We start from the raw sequence: 26,402 nt of genomic DNA on the forward strand, positions 1-26,402 counted from the left end.
TGGTGTTTGTTTGTTATACAGCTTAGGTCATAAACCTCAACTTGCATTATAATAGTTTGTCAAAAGTCGAAGGTATTACGTAGCTCTCCTCCAATTATTATGTCAATGTCAGAATGATAGATATCCGTATATGAGATTTTGCAATCACACAGAAACAAGAACTAATGATTTCAAGATAAAATAACTTAACCTTGTAAATATTTTTGTACACAGCATAGTCAGCATGCGTTTAATTATTTCTCATCAAGATATGTTATTTATTTTTCTTGATGGGATTTGTCCATTCCTCATCGAGTTGCCGACGACCTGAACTCTTTCAAAAAATTATTAAAAATGCGTTTTTTCTCTGTGCTTCTGTGTTTTAACGTTTTAAATCTTGATTTTAGCGTAAGGTTTTGCTGGTTTTAATCATTTATGTTTTGTATGTTACTAACCGTTTTATCTGTTTTCTGCGAAGCGCTTTTGAACGGCTTTTAATCGGGTATTGAGCGCTATAGAAATGCTTAGTATTATTGTTATTATCCGATAATAATTATCGCCTTGCCATACACTTGTTTGTTGGGGTTGTACAGCTGTTCAACGATTAATTATCATTCTTATATATCGTATAAAACTTACTTTGACTTTGCCGAAATTTGTTTATGAGTGCAATTTTTAATGAGTTCAATTTCTTTTAAATGCAGTAGGTTTACTCTAAATGAACGATTCTCTTCCCTTAGTGGAAAGGGATTTTCAAGCAATCAGAAAACACAAATTTTTGTTCTATACCCTGTTTTAATTGAATGAAATTCAGTTTGTCAAATCTACCAGACGGCTGTTGTATTTTGTCTGGCAGATAGTTGTTTTCAAAAAACAACAGCCGTCTGGTAGATATGAAGAAACTTTGCTGAATTTTATTTCATAAGTTTTCCGACACTAAATCAAAACAACAAAGTATATCGATTGGAAAGCATATCTTATACGCAGATGAGTTTGGCTTTTTCGAGTGATAAAAAATCATCGCCAATTAGTTAATGTTTTGTAAAGTCGTTTGTCAGTTTGAACATAAAGATTTAGAGCCCATATCGTAGACTTTATATCATATCCAGTTCGTCATACTAACCGTTTATAGTTTTCGAGATCAAATCTCAGATAAAATTTTTGGTTTTGTCTAAGCTGATAGCTGGTATGAAATTATCTCAGATCAAGCAGCATGCTATATGTCCCATCATGTGCTTCTATTCCTTTAAAAACAAACATGATCATATAAGACTAGGATATCACTATCAGTTATAGCCTATGGCCTATGCGTTTCAGTTTTGCTGCTGTTTTAGTTAACCTTTAACCTTTAGAGTTTTCAGTTCAACCGCTTATTAGCCTACATCATTATTGATAATTTCAAATTTCTCGTATCATTAGCCGACGTCTGTGCATTTGTGTGTCACTGTATTGTCTAGGCAACATGGAAAATTCGAAATTTATGGTTCCTGTGTAAGTTATTTGTATTCGCGTAGGTAATTGACTAAGATTTCGCACCAGGTTTCTTAGTATTCATAATATCTTCTCCAATCGTCCCCAGCAAAATTGTACTGCATAGGCTATGTCGCTGTATTTGCATGACACCCATCCTGTTATGTGTAAGACCTACTTAAGGAGTATTGCCGTTGCGCATGTATAGGCTACTTGTGCATAAGCATGGTATCTTAGAGAGTAACACGAACAGCTCCTCTTTCCATGTACGCTCTTCAATTTTTAACTTGGTTATTTAATAAATCAGTCAATGGACATGTCATTGCATGTGGAATTGTACTATGTACAATTAGGCTACCGCCTATGTAGGTCTACCCTATAGTATAATCTATATAGCTTAGTTTAACTTGTAACATTTGGCGGTTAGCACCAATCGTTCTTGTTTTTCCATCGAAGAACTGATAAAAAAATCTTCCTCAAAAACCAAATAAAGTTGAAATATAAATTGACATTTCATATTTTTGGGAATTCCCAACCTATGACATTATAATGCTGTAATCCATAGGTGGGCAGTACCGCGGTACTATAGTACCGAATTATATAGTTTTACTTTTATGACGCAACAATATTTATTCTGAACAGTTCATTTTTTTTCAAGTACAGTACCTAGACATTTCATGAAGAACGCTTTGCATTTCCAGAATAAAGTATATTAAAGCTAAAATAATTTTTTTAAAAACTGTTAATACCAATAATATATTCGTTATTAAATAGATACAAATTTAGATCCTGTGATGTTTTTTATCGAGTTATGAGTCTTTACAAAAAGCAATGTCGTTTTTCAATCGATTTAAAATTTAAATGTTATTTCAGCCATTTTCGTAAACTTGTACAATGAAGATTTTCGCTTTGTTCGTATGAAGCATTTAGACAATTATCAAAACTGCACTTGGATAAACATTAATGCAGTAACCTGTTATCATTTCAGCAAGTTTAAATCTCTACGTAATTTTTTTATGTATCAATCCATCTGAAAATTAAATTTGCAGAAATTTCTGTCACTTTCGACAATTTTTGCAATGTAATTCCAAATAACAGTCATTCATGTCAAGTTAAAAAGTTGTTATTATACAAGATAATACAACACGATCAACTGAAAACAAATCAAACATAATAACATAACTTGTATTATCATGATCAAAAAGGGTTGTATTGGACTACGGTCAAGGTAAAAAGTTAATGATAAAAACACGCTTACTTACGATGACTACAAATTCTTATCAATATTTTACGAAATTGCCGCTTTAATTAAACTACCATTAATTGTTTGAATTTTTTGCAACAAGTTTGTATCGCATTACATTAACCACACACAAAGTTTCATCGGGATACATTTAACATAAAGAGTTTAAAGCTCGGTCAACCTAAAGTTGGTGATGTAAATATGACTACAGTATTTCCAACGGCACCTCAGAAGTGCTCTACTTTCTGTACGTAATTGCTTGTAATAACTAAACTAATTTGAATTTTATAAATCGATTTTTTGCAACAAGTTTGTATCGCATTACATTACCAACATATAAAGTTTCATTGAGATACATTTGATATAAAGAGTCTGTTTTCAATTTTAAGTACAAAAGTTGTGTGCTCGCATTTTAATCACGCAATGAAATTCATATCAAAAATACCACCTAACCATGTAAATTTTTCTATATTAAACCAACAAAATTTCCATGTTTAGTAAGTAAATATTACAAACCATACTACGTAGATTTTACAGGTAAACATCGGAAAATTTGCGAAGAAAGCAATTAGTAATATTTACAATGTTTTTAGAGGAAAATTTACAATAATTTTTGTAAAAAGTGCTGCCAAGACTTAAGGGGTAAATTTTACAAAATTGTTTTAACAGTGTAAGTAATTACTGAAAGGAAACTGATATTAAAAGAAATGGTTTGCAATTTTGATGCAAAAACTTTGTTACTGAATTTAAAAAAAAATATAGCATCGGTTTGAGGTCGCATGGGTTAAGCTACAAAAAATCTTGCAATTTGTTAAAAATTATTCGCTATAGTTTTATAATATCAAAACTCAGGACATCAACGTGATTAATACAGACCTCCGCTAAATATACTTGCGTTCTGAGTCAGTAGTGCTTCAGTCTACATGCACAATGAGCAAAGCCTTTTGTTGTATTGTCCTTACTTCCAAAAGTGGTTCCAAAGAAAGGATAGAAATACTTGTTCTATATGCACTGTTTTGGTGCCAAACAAAGCGTTGTAGTCTTCATTCACCTGGTCAAATATTATCTTTCTATGCTGAAATTAATTGTCGTCTCGAGAATTGGGATTTACAACTAAATGAAATCGAGAAGTTTTGTCATCTTGAAAAGAATTAGCGTCATGTATTGAGATGTACCACGTTCTATTCTAAGGTTGCATTTATCCAAACAAGAAGGAAATGACGTGAGCATAAAACAGCTGTGTAGTTGCAATAATTGTGCCGGCTAAGCTTTTTCTTAACCAACACGAGTTTTAGGATTAGTAAACTCATAATAGCGTTGAAAATATCTGAACAAGATCTTCGTGCCTAGTATAGACTTCTAGTATAGATAAAAAAAGTATAATGATTCAATTCGAAACTGTTCTTGAACATGTCGGTGAAATTGGTGCCGCGCAAGTTATCTTATTGTGCCTTTATGCATATTTCAACATCCCAGCCGGGTTCAATGCGCTGGCCACAGTATTCATTGCCTATACACCAGACATGAGGTAAGTAATACAAAAATATCTCAGGGTTGTTAATTTATTTAAATCTATTTCTACTTTTATCTATTATAAGCAAGCAATTTGGATTTGGACATCGGCAGCGATACGTAATACCAATGGACAAAGCACCTAACATGTTTTACTTTTAATTATAGTATACCGGAGTTAACTCGAGCAGTATATAACTGAACTAAGCAAAACTTGTATCCGTTGGAAACAGCAGGAATAAAAGCTCATTTAACCGGGTTTAAGCGCTGAGAAATCGCCGCGTTAATATTATCGTGCATAGATTTTTATCAGTCTCTGGATAAAAATTAAGGTATCCACTTAAGCTTTTGTTAAAGTTGTAAACCTATTTGCACTCACGATCACTTATGACGATTGAATATAGACACGACAAACAAAGTTGTTTAAAATTTCCACGCTTTAAAGGTTATGGTTAAGAAATTCGAGTCGAAAACAAAACACGGAGCAGCTAAAAAACGTATTGGATTAGATAAAACTCGAAGAGAAAAACCATTTTTAAGATTTCTTTGTCCACATTAATAACACTGGTCTGCATGAAAATTTTATTTTGTATGATGCCAACGTTTTCTAGCTAATTTTGGTGCGCTGATTTCAAAAATGCCATCCTTTTTTGCCTGTCACATCAGGTTTTAAAGTTACGGTCGAAAAACCGCATAATTTTTCGCTTTTACGTTTAACTACCCACTTTTTTGTCAAAAGGATATAATTTATCAAGATAAATTTTGTTATCACAACGAGCTACGTATGTGCATCAAAGCTACGTATGTGGTACCAGAAAAAACTCAAGAGCCTTCCCTTTGGCGTCCCTACGGTATGTAGGGAGCAAAAAAAACATCGCAATGACTGTTACTTTTGTATGGTGTATTAAGGGGTTTAACAGAAGAAACAAATCCAATATCAAGTACCCTAATTTAAAGGCAGCATTGAGGCCGGTACTACATTGTGATGAAATTCCTGTGCCGAATCCTCTAACAGAGATGCAAAGCTCCTCAGAATCTGAAAGAAGTGCAGGTGATGGAGAGCACTATCAGGAAGGAATAAACAATGACTCTCCAAAGCTGTTTTCACAAACTCAGCTGAATGATCTCACAAGAGAGTTATATCTTTCAAAAGAATATGCACAACTTCTAGCATCAAGATTAAAGGAAAAGAATCTTCTAGAAAAGGGTACAAGTTTTGCGTGGTACCGCCACAGAAAGAAAATTTTATAGAATTTTTAGTAAAAAAAATACTCTGGTTTATTGGAAGAATGTTCAGGGTTTAGTTGAAACATTTAGGATATCATATTCAGCAGAACATTGGAGACTGTTCATAGATTCTTGGAAGACGAGCATGAAAGCTGTGTTGTGGTACAATGGGCAAACTGTGCCATCAGTACCTGTTGCACATTCTACTGTGATGTCAGAAACGTATGAAAACATAGAAATTCTGTTGCAAATGATAAAGTACCAAGAGCATAACTGCTTGATATGTGCTGATTTAAAAGTTGTAGTTCTCATACTATACTACACTAAATTTCCCTGTTTTCTTTATCTCTGGGACAGTAGGGCGGATACTTCCCACTTTACTCGGAAATTGTGGCCAGCAAGAGATGAGTTTCTGCCTAGATCTAAGAATGTGAAGGCACATCCTCTTGTTGCTCCAGCAAAAGTTTTTTTACCGCCCTTGCACATCAAGTTTGAGTGCATGAAAAACTTTGTGAAAGGTATGGACAAATACGGAGAAGGATTTAGGTACTAGCAAGAAAAGTTTTCGTCTTTATCCGAAGCTAAGCTGCAAGCAGGTATTTTCACTGGACCTCAAATCAGAGAACTGTTGAAGGATGAAGATTTCGAAAAAAAAGTCTATAACGGAATTGCAAGCCTGGAAGGGGTTAAAAGCTGTTATCCAGCATTTCCATGGAAATAACAGAGCCTCCAATTACAAACAGCTTATTACAGATATGCTCGATGCCTTACAAAAACTTGGGGGTAGAATGAGCGTCAAAATGCACTTTTTACCCTCCCACCTAGACTACTTTCCAGATAACTGTGGGACGTTTAGTGAGGAACAAGGTGAACGTTTTCACCGGGAGATAATGGTGATGGAGGAACGCTATCAGGGTAAGTCGAATGTCAGCATGATTGCTGACTACTGCTGGTGTCTTAAAAGTGAAGACTCTACTAAATATGAGAGAAAATCAGGTAGACGCGCATTTTCAATAAAATAGATACCGAGGTAGTGAACCGCTGTGCTTTCAATAATAATCATTTTACTGGATTATATCGTTATTGCTGTCATATTTCAAAAATCTTTATTGTTTTATCATAAGAAGACAAAGATGTGTAACAATTCTGTGCAAACTGTGAATTTTTTCGAGTGAAGCTTGTAATTTATTTGCGATTATTCACCAAAAACGCTATATGACGTGTAACAGTTATCTCAAAAACCTGATGTGCTAGAATAAAACGGACCACAGATTTGGAATCAGCGCCCCAAAATTAGCTATATTTGCATGTTTTTAGTGAAAAAAAAATTTTGAAGTTGAAAAATGCAGGCCAGTGTAATTAATTAATTAATCGACATTCTCTACATGTGTTTCCAGGATAATTTCAGATTTGTTTGCCTGGAAACACCTTTCGCAATCAGCGGAAATGTATGACGTATGATGTGGCTAAAGCCACGTGATTGATGCGTTGACCCAGATTAGAAACTGGCATTAACTTGCACGGTCAAGTTTAATTGTTAGATACCGGAGCGTGAAGCTGTAGTTACCTGTTCCCTGCCATAGTTACTACTATAGTACGAATAAGTAACTATGGGTAGTTATATGCAAAACGTGAAACCGGTTACAGGTTTCCTTGTTACTTATTTCCAATTAAAATGGTTTACCCATAAAGTCAGGTACTTGTTCTAAAAACAATGATTTAAAACAAAATCATAAAATTTAGGGTAAATTCAAATAAATTTATACCAACTTATGTGTTTTCATTTAAATTCATGTTAATTGAAAAACACTATAAAAAGTTCAAAAGAAATTTAAAAAAATTAAGATAAATTCAAATAGATTACAATTAATTTCTATCAGACCAAATACTGTTTACAAAAACTAAAAAACATTTAAAAATATTAAATATATTAATATAAATACAAAAATGGCACTGTTTTTTATATATACGTATTTGAAGCTATTTAAGCTTGAAGCAAACAATCGTATTGTGTCGATTATTGGGTTTAAAAAAGGGCCTCGCCTGGAATTATAACTAAGCTACATATAAATTTTATTTAATTGGCTGTCAATTAATCAAACCAATGTGGTATGAAAATATGGAGAATTTATATGCAATGACAATTATAGCAGACGCCATTATTTCGCAAAAAAAAAAACGACAACAATAAATCAGTAAAGTAGCCTAAAGACATAATTACCGATTTAATTATTATTAGACGCAAACTGAGTTTATATAAGCTAATTTATCTATATCACATTGAAATGAACCGTAATGCAATTTTTTTACCTTGGTACTGTTTCACTGCCTACTTTATCGGAGAAAAACTGACTCAAGAACATTGGCAGTGCAGCGAAGGCTTACTGACTATGACCTTGGTACAAAGAACTTTGGTAACGGTTTTAACGTACTGCAAGCCTGGGCACCACACAAGCCAGTAGAATTAACGACGGATCGAGTTTTGTTTATTCTTGCAACACGCTCAGCGTGCAGCATCGAACACAGGCCGGCGCTCCAGAATTACAGTGGTTTCTACAGATTAAAGCCAGTATCAGCAGAGAATACATAAGGTACACAAACGTTTAGATAATTCGCAAATTTTTATCGAGCTATTACAGGCCCAGAGTCAGTTTTCATAACATGGGCCAAAATCCTGGAGGATTCGGTGAGAATATGCCTGCCCCCGCAATACTTTTGTTGGAGGGGATCTATAGTGTAATTTTCTTTTTCCAAATATTTGTCACGTTGGATAAAATTTGAAAGCCGAAACCTATTGCACATACAGTATAATGTGTTACCTAAAACAAGTCAGCAAATTAATTACTTTTGCGGGATTAAAGCCGGTATATCACGGCCATAATACAAATACGACAACGTTTTTTATGTTTTGAGGCGAAATTACAATTATTAGTTTGGCTAGTTAATATTACGATTTTAAGAACAACCAGGAAAATTGCAATTAATGAGATTGTTTAGAACCAAACAAAGGTGGTTATGAGATGGTTATGGTTATGACAAACGAAATGCACAAACAAATCTCAGGCAGTTTGTTTTATGAAAGAAAAGCAAAATTTTATGCAGTTTAGACCATGTAAGTTCAAAATTATTCGGGGGAGCGGACCCCTTCATTAATAACTTGCGAAGATTTCCGTCATTGTTTGATAAGGTAACAGAATTACCAGCTCCAGACTGTGAATTAACAATAGGCTATAGGTAACAGTATTATAAGCCTAGCATTAGCACGTAAAGGTTCCAATTTCTAAAGCGCGGTAAAATTTCTATAATAATTTTTACACAGGTGCTTACCAGTTAAATTAAAAGGGATCTTCAAATATAAGGCATTACTGGTGAATACAGAACGTTATTGTCTGCCGACGTTTTATTGACCCATTCCGGTTAACTTCATCAGGGCAATGGGATCTGTTTTAACAATCTTTCCAAACAGACAGCCTTCAAATGTATAATTAAATGCGAAGACGAAACGGACGACTTCTCTGCTTCAAATGGAAACAAACAAAGCATCAGCAAACTCTAACGTTTACAATTACAACTACAGTACTGCACTTAAAATCACGACCACGAAGACTATGAAACTGAATAAGTTACCAAGGAACCAGTAACCAGCTTTACGTTTTGACTAAATAACTGAATAAGTAACCTGCAGGGGACCGAAAACTGTATAACTTAACGCCAGTTAGGTAGAGCTGTAACTGCTAACATTTAAAAGCAACATGTTACTGCATCTTTAATATACATGTTACTAGGCCTACATCTTTAATACAAGCTCGCAATGCAGCAGTTTATTTGTCGTAATGATATAATCGTCTACACGACCATGTTCTTATTCCAACCCACAACACCCATGAACAAGGTCTTTCTCATTCATGCTCTGAAAATCGATTATTTAATGTGGTTACTCGAAGTGCCACGACATACACATTCAACCTAAAACTAGACTAATACTTCTAACACTCTGATTGGAGTTAATTGCTCTTACCAATATAAAACTCCGAAAAAAGTTGCTTGTTTTTTTTAAAATAATAGTACAAAAAACTGTTTGTTATGCAACGATCGACTATGTTTTACAACACAATTTTTATCGTTTTAGATGTAAGGTTCCACCATTGGACAACGCAACAGCCTTTCCTAACTTGACTGAAGCTGGGATTCTGAATCTTACCACGCCTTATACTAAAGGATCGTATGACGGATGTTACAGGTAAATTAACTATAATATGATTGAAGAAGATTGTAGACAAGCGTATGTGTATCGCCTTCACAAACCTCAGTGGTTCAATTCAAATATTACTTTGCAATAAACGTACCGACAGTTTTCTGCATAACAACTCTCGTTCTTATATCCCATCGGATGCGTCGCCACTCAAATTTGAGTCTGAAAGAATAACTGGCTTTGCCATCTCCAGTTAAGAATTTTGTATTTGTATGGAGCTGAGAAAACCACTGTATAGGTCATATATTTTTTGGCTTTCAGATATGACCAGAACTTGGAATCGTGTGCTTTAAACTTAACTTGCATTAACCAAACAAACGGACTAATTGCCTGTGACAGGGGTTATCATTACGACACCACTGTTCTGACAGAAACTGTAGTTACAGAGGTACAGCATTTAGGTTTTATTTGAGTAACAAAGCTGTCATTTTCGGATACTTTTGATTAACCAAACTATTTTTTTAGTTTGACTTGGTATGTGACAACAAATACTTGAACACCCTTGCTACCTCTTTGTACTATCTTGGAATGCTTATTGGATCCTTCGCTTTTGGCAACTTTGCAGACGCGTAAGTTGTAGGTAAAAGCAGAAGTTCATAAGTTAGATTAGATATTAAGCTATCAACTATTTAAGATCTTGCTCAGGTTTGGAAGAAAACTTTGCTGTGTTATCACTTTTACCGGTTGCCTGGCTTGCATGTTTGGACTCAGCTTCTCTCACTCAGTGGCGGTATACATGGTTCTTCGAGTTGGGATTGCCGCATTTGCGTATGGCTCCACATTGGGAACTTTCGTCTACAGCTGAGTTTCTTTGACAAAGCACTAACTCAATTGAGATAAATTACTTAACTGCAATATAGTGTTATGATATATTTCATAAAATGTATTCTCCCCATTGAAATTGTTTACTTTGTTACGAAGCTTATTTAGAAACAGTTTGTGCAAGTATTCCTGTATTCCTGTCACGAATTTTGTTTATGACTTAAAACAAATTTTCAGTGATCCACAGCTAAGCTACTGCTTCTTTATAAATTTGTAAAAATATTAAATTTTAATGTTCGACAGTCATGGAGGTAACTGGAGAAAAATGGAGGACGACATTTGGTATTTGCTACCAGATTGCATTCCCGTTGGGATACATGATTCTCGGTGGTGTCGCATATAACTGGAGAAATTGGCACGATATCATGGTAGGACATTAACAACCCGTTTTTACGTTTGATGAATCACTTTGCTTTGCTTCTCAATTGCATGAAGAAAAACTGTGTCGTTTGCAGTTGGTGGTGACTCTTCTCAGCCTACCATTTCTCATTTTTGCCCTGATGATCCCAGAATCTCCACGGTGGCTTTTCGCAAAAAGCAAAACAAAGGCTGGAATTAAAGTTTCTAAACTTATGGCTCGCATAAATCGAAAAAATATTCCAGAAAACTTTTGGGAAAAAGTCGTTGATGAAAAAGACCAAAAAGAGGTTTTAACCAACTTAAAATATACCGGTTTGAATTTTGATGCTATACCCTACAATTGTCTTACCAAAAACTAATTTGATAATTTTCCACAAATTTACTTCATATATACTGTAGTGCTATATATGTTTAAAACAGGTTTCAACAAAGAAACACACCTTTATTGATTTATTCCGGGACAAAAAAACGTTGCTCATTACTTTAAACGTAATGTTTAACTGGTAAGTTTGATTTATAATATGAATACATTTATCTTCTAGATTGCAATAAACTTTTCTTTTCAGGTTTGTCAATAGCTTAGTTTACTATGGAGTGTCTTTGAATGCTGGTGCTTTGGCTGGAGACCTTTACCTTAACAATACATTAAGTAAGAGAAAGCAGTTTTAAATCATATCGGTGTTATTTTTATTAAATATTACGACAATGCCTTAAGGTTTGTAAACTATTTGAATCGTAATAGCAAACTATAGTGCCATGTACAGTATAGGTTACTCTGTTATATGAAGTTCTTGTATAATAATGCCTTTATATGTCCCCTACATAATGCCAGTTGTTTTTTAAAGATGGTGTGATGGAAATCACTTCTTTTATTATTTATTTGTTTGCTATTGCTGGACCGTCTCGGAAGAAGAATCATGTTGTCAGCTCTATTATTTGTGGCTGGAATAGGCTTGTTAGCAAGTGTAATTGTAAATGAGTATGCTGGGAACAATCAAAGTATACTCACATTTACTGAAAGCATTTGTTATTTTTCTCTTCATCATAAACAGCTGTAAAACAAACAAAAGCTTTGATCTTTTATAGGTCTTATTACGCTCGGTGTTGCTTTTGCTTTTGTTGGAAAAATTGGTATATCCGGTTCGTTTGCAGTTATTTACAATTTTACTTCCGAATTGTACCCAACCGTACTCCGGTATAAGCTACAATATTTTTTGTGTTTGCATTTTGCTGATTTATTACCATTTTTGACGATAATGCAAGTAGTTAATATAGTTTGTCAGTTTGAGTCGCGTCAGATTATGTCAAATTTCTTAAACATGTAACAATTAAACATTGGATAGGAGTAATGGGGTCGGTGTAGGTTCCATGGCGTCCCGTGTCGGAGGAATTGTTTGCCCGTTTGTGATTTCTCTACAAGACTATGTTGCCTGGCTTCCCAATACTATATTTGGCGTGTTCGGTAAGCTCGTATGTAAGAGGACTATCTACCCTATATTACACTTTAACCATTTTGTAATTTTTGATTTTTGATTGTTTTTTATAGTTTACTTGTAACGATTACAATTGTTTAGGCATTGCAGCTGCACTCTTGTCGCTAGCTTTTCCTGAAACTAATCATCACCCAATGATGGAAACACTGGAGGAAGCAATCGAGTTTTATAAAAATGGAAACAATAAAACAAACGAGTAAGACAATAGTTTATTAGTAAAATAGCTTAGATAATAGATTACTATGCTAATATTTGCATTGAAAAATCATGACCAAGGGTTTTTTGAGAATGATTAACACAGTTGTCTGCAGCAGCTTTATTCCCAAAAGCTGTAGTTATTTTATCTGCTTCAAAATTTTTTAATATTACCAGTCTTATGTTTTTTCGTTTCTATCAACAGTAAAACTGAGCCAATTTCAACTGAATATGACAACGACGCATTTCAAGATCAAATGACAAAAATCTAAGTTTCAAATGTGTCTTTTGAAAAAATAGCTGTGGTTTCTTAACGAGCATATTTGTAAATTTGTTTCGAAATGTGTCACCTTCTATTATTTTTCTATATTGACGACTCAAGTGGCACATTGATTACTAAATCATAATTTGTTATATAATTATAAACTTTCATTGAAAGACCAAGTTATTGACAAATGGATTTTTTGCTTTCAAACGGACCAACCTATTGCGGAATAGGACTTGCATTTAGGACTACTTGCCGTAAGCAAGCGTGACGTTATATAGTTGTAAGTTTTAAACGCGTATATCGAAGAAGCTATAATAATATTTTGTATTTATGTCATTATTTGCAGTTTGCACTATACGTTAGCAACTTACGAAAAAATTTTAAACTTTTACAAAGTTGCCTACATTGTTTATGTGTTCTTTTATTAATTATAAAAGAAAGTAAACGTACTTTTATATGTACAGTAGTGTATAGCTAGTCGATTAGTCAATTAGTTTGTACAATTATTAAACTTGTGAGTTTTTCTCATTACAACAACTGTTTCTGGGTTTTTTGTTTTATCTTTTCACATTTCATGAAAAGCAAAACTGACATGAGATGTCAGGCACTGGATATTTTATCAAATGATACTGGAATGATCAAATATGATGATACTGAAATAAATGATACTGAAATGATCAAATATGATGATACTGAAATAAATGATACTGAAATGATCAAATATGATGATACTGAAATAAATGATACTGGAATGATCAAATATGATGATACTGAAATAAATGATACTGAAATGATCAAATATGATGATACTGAAATAAATGATACTGGAATGATCAAATATGATGATACTGAAATAAATGATACTGGAATGATCAAATATGATGATACTGAAATAAATGATACTGAAATGATCAAATATGATGATACTGAAATAAATGATACTGGAATGATCAAATATGATGATACTGAAATAAATGATACTGGAATGATCAAATATGCTGATACTGAAATAAATGATACTGGAATGATCAAATATGATGATACTGAAATAAATGATACTGGAATGATCAAATGGTTTATCATAGCGCAAATGACAAAATATGCTCTATGTCAGGCGTGCACAACTCAAAATGGTGCAAGGACCGCAACAAGAAAAACTATTTTTCGCGGGCCTCATACTAACGTGGATGTAACCATTGTAACGTGTATATACAATGCGATATAGTCGAAGAAGAGATATGGCCGAGTTAGGAAAAATTGAAATGTTATTTCATCGTGGGTCTCATTAAAAGGTTGCGTGGGCCGTATTTTGTGCAGGCCCGTTCTATGTGGCCGGGTACCATCGATTTGAAACCGAAAATAAGTAAAACTGGGAATAATGTAAGATTTTCTGTATACCAACTTTGAACCAAACAATTTTCGAAGAAATTTTTGAACTATCGTTCAAATGTGACCAATATTAACCCAAACTGGTCGACCATTTGCCAAAATGACTTAAGCTAGGTTATAATTGATTGTTATTCGAGAAAATAATAAACCATCAATACACCACTACAGCATTTCTAAACTAACATATTTCACCAGATAAGGTGCTAACACATAAGTTATAGGTTATCAAATGCCCTTTTCCTTTACATCGTGTCGGTTCATGGTTCCTTGTTTTATGGTATATCCGTGTCATACGTCGGTGGCAAAACACTGGATGTAATAAACATAATATCCTTCACCAGCTTTGGGATGCTGGATAGAGAGATGAAACTTTTCTGCATTTAAAATAGTTGAAAATAAGGCAAACTAAGGACTCAAATCAAAATTAGGGACATGCAGATCTCGAGTCCGAACGTTCAGTACGAACGTCACCATTTTTAAGTGTTCTCATGAACCCGAGCTTTGCTCTTGAGTTCACCCGATCGTTTGTTTGCTTAAAAACATTAATAACAAAAAACTAAAAAACAAAAACAAAAACTAAACACAAAAACCATTAATTAAATATTGCAATATTTTTTACCGGGATTAGTTTTATTTTCGCTGTCCCTGTTGTTACATTCAAAAACTTAGTGCATAATACGTCATGTATATATAGGTGGTGTTGTGACGAAATATTTGTTTTTTGTTTTTGTACTTTTTATGCTTTAATATGTTTTCGTTTTTAACATTTGGTATTGTACATCATATATAACTTGTTTGTCGTACACTCACGCAAGCCAATGTTTGCTACGTATCTGCTTGTTGCTGCAAGCCAAGTTATGCATTAATTAATTATCTAATCCACTTAGGGTAAGTTTGTGGTAAGACTTTTCACATTCGTGTCTTTTTGTACCAATGTAATATCCAGAAAGCACACAGTTAAAACTGTTATTTGCTTTTAATCACGTGTTTAAGTTTTGATTGGTAGTCTCACGTTTTATTAAATGTTTTATGTAATGTACCGAATTGTCTCGAATCCTATTAACGCTTTCCCTCCTGGAGGCAAGGAACGTTCATTGCAACTCTTACTTAGCTTGGTGGGTGGCGTGCTGTTTTTATTTAATTTTACAGTTATTGTGGTGATGGTAGCGATTGCGAAAAATGAAGTTGTGCCCCAATTATAAAGGTTTTATAAGAATTAAACAAAAGTGTTGCTTTTATTCTGTCGATAAATGGAGGTATTTGGAGAATTGTAGGCTTGGCTATAGTGACTAGCCGTAAAAGCGGGAAGTTTCCTCGACTGAGAATTTTAGCGTGACAGTGTCATTGCAATGTATCTGTTCTTTTTCTATCAAAAATCTAAACACAAATAAGTTATACTACAATACAATACATAGCCAAACTTTGAAAAATTTTTGTTTCTCAAAATTGAAAAAGCAAAGACAAAACAAGTCAGCATTGTAAAAGCATAGTATACTGAAACATATACTTTAGTATACAATGGTAAAAGGTAAGCAAAATAGCCATAAGAAACCAAAAACTATCACGTGACTTAAATCTTAATTCAAGCGTTTTTTGTGAGCAAAAGCTATATTGATATGGTACAATATAAAAGATAACAAAAAATTTTTCATAGCGATTTTAAACCATTAAAATATATTTATTAGGAGAGTCCCAGGTCCAAAAAGCAAGTTATAATTTTATCACGCTTCCTCTTCGTTAACTTAGTCGGTGTGAAAATAAAACTTACCTTGTAGATCGATCATGCGTGCCAAAAGTTCCACTCGAGTGATTATCGTTTGACAATGTCCGCCGCAGCTACTAAATTCGCCACGTATCTCAACGCCTCCAGGAGAATTTGTCAAATTAACAGAGTCTTGTTCAGCCCATCAGTTACCCGTAGTTTAACTTCAAGTAAATACCTAAGTATGGCGTACCAAATAGAAGAAAGAGGGTCTCCTAATACGCTGGAATACAGGATGTATTACAGTAAGTACAATGGTATAGGCCTATTTCTTGTCAATCTTGTCTGATTAACGTTTGATATTGTTTATAACAAATGTCTATATGTTAAAAAATACGTTTGCTTTTCGGATCTTTTATAATATTAATAACTCCAGAATATTCGATCTTGATGTGGGAGTGTAAAGGTACAAGAGACCCAAAAAAGGCCCCATTGGGGAGTTGTGTGATTATGATTATAAGAAACTGATATTGACTTTAACTATATAACTATATATTGACTTTTGCGCCAATTTCTTGGCTCAGAATTGCCGTTATGCCAAATTCTATTATAAGTATTCTATATTATATAAGTATTTGGTGTATGGTAGAAATTTTGGCATTGCGCATATTGGCATATTTATCCGGCGCACTAAAAGCAAATTTTACAGTAGGAAGAAAGGCATTGTGTTTAAGAAATTAGATAAAACAAACTAAATTTAACTTTTTTTGAATCAGGGAATATTTGCTATAAACAACTTTTGCCCTCGAGGCTTTGTCATATTTGCCCGTCAAATTTGTGGAAATTATTGTCATTAACAGCTAATATGTTTGCGACCTCTTGCATCAGTACAATTTTTCATCGCCCACATTGATGACGAAAAATATAATGAATAAATGAATGAACAGTACAACATGACTGAAATGCAGTCTGTGCCATGACAAGCAAACAGTATGGTTAGTTTTGCAGTTTTCGACGTGACGGTGTGTTGCAGACATATTCAAAACATATTACCAGTCACTCAAACAAAAAAGTAAATACAAGTTTTTAACGAGAAACCGTGTGTGCAAACCCGCATAGAAAGAAAGTGTTGTACACCGGACATCCGGTGCCTGCACTTGTCATTTTTGATTGTTTATCACACCCAAAATCTTGCTAAAAACTGGCGTGCAAAGACACAAATTTTGGTGTGACATCTGAACTCAAATCTTCGTTTATTCATTATAAATTAGCGTTCAAACAAAATGATTTTTGCATGTTTGAAAATTTTGCTAATCAGTGTGACTGTCAAAACGTGTATTTAAATTCGAAAGGTATGTAGATGAGTTTTGTGCCTTCAGGTGCCACATTTTTCGCTATGACCAGTTATATACTCGCTATTATACCTACATAAGGAACACAAATTGTTGTTACAAATTTGTTTATTTAAAACAGTTGTTTGCAGTTAAGACTTGTAGGTATGACAGTTTTTGATGGGAAATCATGTTGGCAGTAACTATTCTTTGTTTATTTATTATAAATTGGCATATAAGTAACCAATATTGCTTTGTGTGTTTATAAATTGGCATAACTAATTAGCATGGAATTTTTTGATGGGAAATCATGCTGGCAAAGACACAAATTTTGACGTGTACTGTAGCCTCATTAGCGATATAGCTACAACACTTTGTAAATATTTTTACCAAACATTTGCTATAATCTTTATACCAGAATACCAGGTATTTTTTGCTCTCCCTGGTTTGACTTCAACTCCAAAACCTGGCTGACCTGACCATAACATCAAACACAGCGATGAGTAGAGGGAGTTCATAAAAGTTCCTCTCTGGGTAACATAGGGTCAAACTCTATATGACCAGAACACAGTAGCAACTAGCATTTGTAGATTATGTGTGTAAGAAGAACTAGATGAAGAGATAAGAACTAGATTGAGGTAAAACTGAATAGGTAAGAACTGATTTGTGTTTAATGGGACAGAACTGGGTCATTGTTATTTTTAAAACTCAGGAGTTATTTCTCAGCAGGAAGAAATTTTAAATTTTTCAGCCATTACCTTAGCTTTTAATATTGAAATTTATGACAAAGTAAACAATGATTTATAAGCACTGAAGTCACTTGATGAAAGTGACAGTGTACACAATAGAAGTCTCAACTGGTTTTTGTGTTTCAAACATGTTTTTTTGCCTACTTAGTGAAGTATTGTGAGAAATGATGTTTTGTGTGGTATGTTCTGACATACACGTGTAGATAAATATGTTACATTTCTACATCATTATCTGTGTGATCTTGGTATTGTATAGTCATTGTATTTTCATGCAGAAAATAATGGAAATTACATTTCACCTTTTCATGACATACCATGCTGCGCAACTGACAACCCGGTGAGAAATGTGTTTAAGTTATGACATCTTGAATTGACCGACACATTAATCATTAGCATATGATAAGACTTCTGAAATCAATAATTGACTAAGCGAATTATTCATTAGTAATGATCGTTAAAGTTGTGTGGTTAAATTTGTCTTTTGTATAATTATAAACTGATTGTAATGCATTGCTTACATTATTTCAGAAAACCTACAACATGGTTGTAGAAGTTCCAAGATGGACAAACAGTAAAATGGAAATTGCAACAAAAGAACCACTTAACCCTATCAAACAAGATGTAAAAAAAGGAAAATTAAGATATGTTGCAAATACTTACCCCTACAAGGGCTACATATGGAACTATGGTGCTATTCCCCAGGTACCATTCTGGTATGTTGTTAATGTTTTAGGCTTTTTCTCAATGTTACTATGCAGACCTATTTTGTATGTCGCAGACTTGGGAAAACCCAAAACACGTTGATCCCGATACAAAACAAACAGGAGACAATGACCCCATTGATGTTTGCGAAATTGGTTCTCGAGTTCCAAAGCGAGGCGATGTTATTCAAGTAAGATCGTCGTACTGGTATTCAGTGGTTATTTTTCTTGAAATTGATTCATCTTTCTTACTCGGATAACATTTATGTTTTAGGTGAAAATTTTAGGTGTTCTTGCTATGATTGATGAAGGCGAAACTGACTGGAAAATAATTGCAATTGATGTTAAAGACCCACTGGCTGACCAGCTAAACGGTAAAAACTTATCTTGCCTATCTGCTTTACATGTCTAGAAGTGATGTTTTTTTTCTGTTAAACGTAATTGCGTTATGTGTCAGTTATTCCTTACCAATTTTATGCTTATTGTGGTATACTCTGTCCTTGCTCAATTCTTAGCTTGCAAACTTTCAATACAATTGTAATCTACGCATCACATTTTAGCGTAGGAGTAACTGGTTGCTTTGTTGTGAAACTTTTCATCTGTCATGCAGATATAACAGATGTTGATACACTACTACCTGGTTACTTGGACGACACCAGAAACTGGTTCAGAGTTTACAAAAGGGCAGATGGAAAGCCCTTCAATTCTTTTGCCTTTGACGGTGCTTTTAAAAATCGTTCGTTTGCTGAAAGAGTGGTTGAAGAAACCCACAAATTTTGGAATCAGCTGATGGACGATCAAGCAGAAGGAGATATTGATAGGTGCTGATTTAAAGACATTATAAAATATAAATGCGTTTTTGGGGCTGGTTGGTGATTTTTGAAACTTCCTATTGTTCTATTTCTATACTTGTTATGTTTTTGACTTTTTTACGTTATTGCCAATGTTTCATGCAGGACTAACTCAACTCGCTCCGGAAAATCTGAAAACATTTCCCAGGCTGAGTGTTCAAAAATCGTGTCTGCTGTAAGTTTTAAAAACTCTACAATGTCATTTATACAATGTTTTTGTTAGTTTCTAACTTAGCAAATATATTTTCTAGAATCCAGCTTCTGGGCCTGCTGTAGAGATTACTGATGAAAAAGGTATCTTGGATATTAGGACATGTTTTCATGTCGACACATGCGACAGTTATAGCTGTTAGCTCAGGGCTTCTTAAACTAGGGTTTACCATCCCCTTGTTGGCTGCGTAAAGATCTTTTTAATTGCGCAGACCTCATCCAGTTTAAACAAAATACTTCTAATCAATTAGTAACTATTATTTGTAGCAACAAGACACTCGTCTTTGTCCTTGGTGATAATCAATACTGTATATCCACAGTGTAATGTAAGGTATTGGTAACCATGGCGCACATTTAGCCGTTATGCTTTCCCATTTGCAGAAGTCGTTTAAATGCCCAAAACAAACTGCCAACGTGTCAGTTTGGCAGATAAATGACGCTTACTTTTTCTCTAAGCTTATTTATTATTCTCTTAACACGAAATAGTGTTTTGCCGAAATTGGCTAATGGGCAAATTATAATCTTTCATTAACCGACTAGGTCTTTCTACCCCTATGGTAGTTAGCAGTTACTTTGGTGAAAAGGTTGGGCTTTCTTTATAATTTGGTTTCTATGCCCCATGTTTGCAAATCACAATGTAGTTCCCAACATACAAAATATGTCAAAACTTAGGTTTTTCTCAAATAACTTTTTTTCTAGAGCGAAAATGCAATTAAAATGTATTGAGTGGTTATAGGAAACCAGCCATTCTGCATCTTTTGACACCTTGATAATGGCCCTAGCTCAATCGGTTACCAAGATATCGCCAAATTAGAACAATGCACCTCCACTGAAACTTCAACAAGGGGGTGCAACCTCAAAATGACGTCATAAATCAAAAAAAAGTTGAGATTCTTTCATTGTGCCCAAAATACCGCCTAGGGAGACCCCAAGCTTCTTTAAATTCCAAAATGGTGAAAAAATGAAACATCCTACTAAACTCCCTAATAAACGCTCTAAAAACATTTTATGGTAAACTATGTTTGATAAGTTTTTGTGTAAAAAAATTAGTTCTTGACAGTGGCTCTACTGTTGGAAGCTGCAGATACATTAAGACCAAATCAAATTGCACTAATTTGGTAATAATTAATATAAATAAAGGAAGCTAACTCCGCTTCCCACCCTCGCATTTTCATGAAAATACCAGCCACGCGAAAGCTTTTCTTTAAACCGGATTTATTAATTAGTAAAGTGCTCGTATCGACCAAAACATCTGGATAATAACTATATATTTTATTGTTTTGGATTAGCTGTGTTATTTGTTCGGAGCAACCTTGGTTTAATTCTCCTGAATGCAACAGCATCTGAGTGCAACACCATCACCGTGTTATTGTTATTTAAGTAGTTTTTATTTATAACGGGTATTAAAAATGCCAATACTTTCATTTTGCTCGACGGAATCAATCTCAATGCAGTGCATCGATGAGCATTAAAAATGCTTTTAGGGCTTAATGAAACGTTTCGTAAAAACAGATTCGTCTGACAACATGAAGAAATGAATTGTATCACTTGAACCTTTTCACGAGCAGTTGTTGTACACACACTGGTCATGTAACTCCGACTACTGTAGTTGGCCACACTAATGTGCATAAAAGTCGTTGTTCATAATCTCTGCCATGATAAGCGTCAAATCTTGAATTAAAAAATACTATATGTGTACATTAGTTTACAAAGCATGTCGTTCGCCATGTTTGACAGATTTACTTGGTGGTTTTGGTGACAGTTAAGCGTTCACATCCACAGCGATTATGCACGATCTAGAACAGTGGTTCCCAACCTTTCGTGGTTCGTAGCCCCCTTACAGTGACCCTTAAAATCCGCAGCTCCCTGTTCATCAATAAAAAGTGTAGAATGTAGATTGTTAATTGCATAACAGTTTTTACTTCACTATTGCTTGTGCAGTAACTTTCGCGCCGCTAATTTTGCACAGCAAGCACAAAACACGAGAAACTTATCTTCCACCTTGCCTCGTCTTGCCCTACTACACTATAAGTCACTAGTGAGGCATCTGCTCGTGACCCCTGGAGACCCATTGGCCACCGGTTGAGAAACCCTGATCTGGAACCTATATCAAACGCGCTATTATTATTGATTTGCTCTGATAATATTTCATCAGTTATTGTACATAGCTTAAACATAATCTTACTAGATTAAAGAGATTGTTCTTCAATCTATTCGAGATAAGCTCGTAACTGACGTAACTACTATGTTTATATTCACTGCTGCATTTCTTGTCCTCAGCTTCAGCGTGGTATTTCTTGAAGGAAGAAGAGTGATTCGTTCAAACGTTTATTCCCAATCCATACTTGCATACTCGTGTTGTTGCCGCCGATCGTGTTTACCAATTAGAGAAATTTGTAAATTTAGCTTAATTTAAATCTTTGTAATCGTTTATTATCCACATTTGCATATCTTTTGCGGTACAGTTCACTTACCACGTACGTTTTTCACTGCTTAAGCTAATACATCTACCTAGCTATTTGTGTGCTGGTCATTCTGATTTCAACCATTGTCGTTGAAGTCAGAATCTGAAATTTTTTAACATTTACAAGTGATAGAAACAATTCTCAACTTCTCATGTCATTTAAGTATCAAGTCCCGGTTTTTCCGCGTTCGGATTAACGAGGTCTGACTATATATGTTTTGTTGTGTAGGTCATGGCTAATAAGTAGTCACAAACAAGAAAATGCCAATGACGATAAACGAAAAAGAGTGAACGTAAATAGACCTGCGGCCTAAAAAGTTGGGTTCGTGACGAGGGGCATGGCCCAATGTCCGTCAAATACGTTTGTGTTGAATAATATTTGACGTAATATTTTTCGTTGATGTAAAATAATATTTAATGATATGATAACAAACCCTCTGGAAATGTTTTAAGATTTTGCCATTTTTCTGAACGGCAATTTTACACCAATCTGCTGAAATAGGTTTGTCCTTAACATATTAAGAAAAGACCTAGGCCTGCAATTCTATAGCATGCTACACCACGATTAGTGACATCAACGAAGTTTCAATGCTTGATCACTTATATTTCAACAAAAATATCTACACAAAATTCAAAGTATTCTAATAAACAAAGTTTATATTGCGTAGCAATGGTACAGCGGTATGCTCACTTTGAATATTGTGATAGAATTCCTTTTAACGTCTATTTTGGACAACATTGATAACCTTATTTTGCTTTTACAATTCGATCAAACAGTGAACAACACCGTATCAGCAACTGTAGCGCTCGATTTGCTTTGTTGGAAATAGGCCTTTCGCTCGATTTGCTTTGTTGGAAATAGGCCTTTTTTACAAACTTTCTTTCGATGCTTGATAACCATAACGACAAGCAACCTGCCTTGTTTCACGATCAGCCAATTATGTTCTTAACTTAGGTAATTTTTTATTACAATGCTGTCCGAAACATTCATAGCATTGTATTTACTATAAAGTATATTGCAGTGGTTATTATAAGTTACAGTAGCAACATAGCCGATGAGGAACCGCAAGGGAAAAACAATGAACAAAACAAATGAAGACATAGAAACACCCAATAAATGGCTCCCCAAAATGGGTTTGTTATAGGGGCGCTATGCCCCTATGGGGATGATGGTGGTATGTTAGGAATTACTTTTAGGCTGGCCCAAGGCCAAGCCAAGTCTTTCTGTTTGACTCCGAGATAATTGTCTTTGACTCTGTTGCGTTTACTGTCTCAATAATGTTTCTTCAAATTAACACCAACTTCATAAAGTCTAATTGTTATATTGTCCGAATAAGTTGTCACAATGAAACCAATTAATCACCATTCCACATTTTGAATAGAACTATCACTTGAATTCAATACTGAATAAGCCAAAACGTAAAACAGATCCAAAACTAAAAACCGAGAGAAGTACTAGCAAGTCCTGAAGGGACAAGCCCTTGCAGAGACTAGCCAGCCTGCCAGAGCAGCCCGGACGATTTGAACCAAGCTTAACCTTTTATATCATACACGTCAGCCAATCAGCTAACGCCATGTTATTTTTATCATTGCTACGTATATATGCGTAATATCTATTATTCTACGAATCTACGTCATCCAAACATTTCATCAAGTACACTTCAAACTTTACGCCGTGAAAACAATGCTACTTGAAATACTTCAATCTGCGTCAAATATGTCGGTTTAGAATTCCTTGTTTGAATAACTGCTTAACGACGATAAATACGTCTGTTTAAACATTTAATTAATTCCAGCTGGAGAAACACACAAAAACCGCTTTTAAAGTGCCAATTTATCTAATTGTTATAATATTTTATCACGGTCGCCACACCCCAATGGCTTCCTCCCTAAATACGCTAATGTTAGCAAGCCTTTTATGAGTCGTCGATCGTGTGCAGCTGGTGTTAAATTAGTTTTAGTTAAATTAGTAAAAAATAACATTTTTCAGTGCAGTTTGAAACTATTAAAACGAAATAAACACGCAATGCAATTTAGAATTGGGAAGTTTAAAGGTTAAATTAATGAAAAACTTTAAATTTGGTGAATATTTTTGCGTTATACATTGGTGTAGTTTTGCTTATTTGTGGCGCAATGTATAGCTGGCCAAAATATTTGTGGGACGCCTGGGTCCCTTCGGCCCTCGCCTAAATCCGGCCCTGAGTCCCTTAACGCAATTCTAAGTACGCCCCTGGACACAAAGTTGATATATAGAACACAATACAATTGTATCAGCACTGGCATAAAGCAATTTAATTCGTACCATTTGAAAATATTCTTAGAACGCCCCTGAGTGTATCCGGTATTTGTATAGCAAAGAGTAAAACCGCTGGATAGAGCTCATCAAAAATGGTTAAATTGCTGAAAGTTACAAGCTGTGCAGCTTGTTGAAGTGAATGGTGTTTGATAACAACCGCGCTAAGCCGCAAGTATATGCTGATGAGCTGACTACAACTATTTGCACTTGTATTAAATATAGGTATAATTGAATGCTTTCTTTCGGTGAAAACAGCGACGTCAAATTCTCTGTTTGGGTTATTCTTTGATTGTAACATGTGAATACGATACAGCAATCAAGGTGGTGATTTTGCCGCAAGGAAGCTGAGCTGCAATCATAATGCAAGGCGGCTGTATATATACAACATTGCGCTGCAATTTATTGATTTCCCAGGTTTGGATTGCTGGCAGATGGTGTTGAACGGCTGATATGAACGACCTTCATGCTTGACCAATGACGTTCACTTCTCCAAGCCAGGGTTAAAAGAAAGTGGTTCACCGAATTTCGAAGATATTAACCAACACGCGCTAGCAGTCACGTACGCGTAGTCTGAAACAAATACCATGTAGTAGGAACAGGAAATGTCTACTCTATTTTTAAAAGCGTTCGCTGGTGAGCTACCTCAGTTTTCTTCTCCGGATTTTAAATTTTGCTTTTAATTCACATAATTAATAAATACGTTAGGGAGGGAAGGAATTATGAGGTAGATAATACAGAAAAAGTTATGGAGAAATAAACACTTCAATGACGATTAATTAATAATCGATTTTGATATGAGAGTGATAAAATAAAAGAAACCTTTGAAAGGCGAAAATACGCTTTTAATGTATAGGTAAGGAACCTTACAGCTCCATTTATACAATGACGCCTAGTATGATTCTTGAGTTTACACTTGACCGTATAATAAATGTTTGCATTGGGCCTGTAGCATAGGAAATGCTACTCATGGGCAAATGTTTTATGTGTTGAAGTGAGTGGTCTGATATTAGCTTACTACAGCAGGTAGGCCTACAGTATATGCATTCTTACACTAATTACTATATGTTCAAGTGCAGGTTTGTGAAGGCTATAGTTATAGTGGGCGGGCTTAATATTTCTGAAATTTGCAAAACGCTAGAGAAAAAAAAGGCTGTTATTATTTTACTAGATAAAGTGCTGTTTGTCGTGTTTGAAGGTATTTCTTCCAGCTGCCTGTTTAAAAACTTATTAAAATGGTAAAACATGCAGTATTTGCTGTCCTCCTGTTTGCTATAAATCTTACCGGTACAATACTTCAACTTAACCCTAAATAACCAAACTCAGCTTTTTACGTATTACTGTCTAATAGACTAAGCGCCTGGCTAGGTCTTCAATAAGAAGCGGCTTGACTTATTGCAACTTCCGGTGTAAACAGTCACTTCCTGTTTGTGAAAACAGAAAGCTACTAAAGAGCCCTAGTACTGGAAAGTTTGTAAAGCAAGCTGGATTTGTTCGGGACAGTAAGTTAGCAAATAACTAAAACAAACCAATTTATTGGCGCAAAATTGTAATGCCACATTGGCAGATTGGATTTGGCAATTGTAATGCCACATTGGCAGTGTTTATCTAGCGTACTGAAAGGAAATTTTCCAACAAGGCTTGGCTATAGAGTGGGTTTGGCGTACAAAAGTAGTGATAACATACTAAATGTATATTTTTTAGTATCATAATGTTAATCTGTAAAATATGTCAGTATGTGGACCTAAAAATTCACACTGCGTAATGTGCACAAGTGCACAACCACATTATACCACTCAGCTGGGCAATTGTTTCATAGATCCTTGTTACTGAGTTATCACAACTTATTATTACTTTGATATGGTAGTGCACTTAAAAACTGCACTAGACT

General features: G+C 34.6%; 1 protein-coding gene and 1 pseudogene across 2 annotated transcripts; both read left to right on the forward strand.

Moving 5' to 3' along the window:
• Positions 1 to 3,750: 3,750 nt before the first annotated feature.
• LOC143469470 (organic cation transporter protein-like) lies at positions 3,751 to 13,455 on the forward strand (annotated as a pseudogene). The gene is made up of 14 exons (XR_013119116.1): positions 3,751 to 4,220; positions 9,561 to 9,671; positions 9,945 to 10,071; positions 10,149 to 10,252; positions 10,329 to 10,483; positions 10,749 to 10,873; positions 10,961 to 11,152; positions 11,286 to 11,368; positions 11,432 to 11,514; positions 11,711 to 11,864; positions 11,952 to 12,060; positions 12,209 to 12,327; positions 12,440 to 12,554; positions 12,759 to 13,455. The product of XR_013119116.1 is annotated as an organic cation transporter protein-like (transcript).
• A 2,549-nt stretch (positions 13,456 to 16,004) lies between these two features.
• On the forward strand, positions 16,005 to 22,272 carry LOC143469261 (inorganic pyrophosphatase-like). Its single transcript, XM_076966900.1, has 9 exons — positions 16,005 to 16,217; positions 18,268 to 18,329; positions 18,521 to 18,694; positions 18,771 to 18,884; positions 18,968 to 19,067; positions 19,304 to 19,514; positions 19,650 to 19,719; positions 19,796 to 19,838; positions 22,035 to 22,272. Exons 1-9 carry the CDS (start codon positions 16,034 to 16,036, stop codon positions 22,067 to 22,069), a joined length of 993 nt encoding a protein of 330 aa, XP_076823015.1. The 5' UTR covers positions 16,005 to 16,033; the 3' UTR covers positions 22,070 to 22,272.
• Positions 22,273 to 26,402: the final 4,130 nt, after the last annotated feature.

The sequence above is a fragment of the Clavelina lepadiformis genome, chromosome 8, assembly GCF_947623445.1.
Source record: "Clavelina lepadiformis chromosome 8, kaClaLepa1.1, whole genome shotgun sequence".
Taxonomy (NCBI): Eukaryota; Metazoa; Chordata; class Ascidiacea; order Aplousobranchia; family Clavelinidae; genus Clavelina; species Clavelina lepadiformis.

Excerpts from the sequence above, each read along its gene's own strand:
- LOC143469261 (XM_076966900.1), top strand. The coding sequence starts at position 16,034 with ATGTCCGCCGCAGCTACTAAATTCGCCACGTATCTCAACGCCTCCAGG. Across the intron at positions 18,330-18,520 it reads GCTGCGCAACTGACAACCCG|AAAACCTACAACATGGTTGT; the intron begins GTGAGAAATGTG and ends ACATTATTTCAG. Across the intron at positions 18,885-18,967 it reads AGCGAGGCGATGTTATTCAA|GTGAAAATTTTAGGTGTTCT; the intron begins GTAAGATCGTCG and ends TTTATGTTTTAG.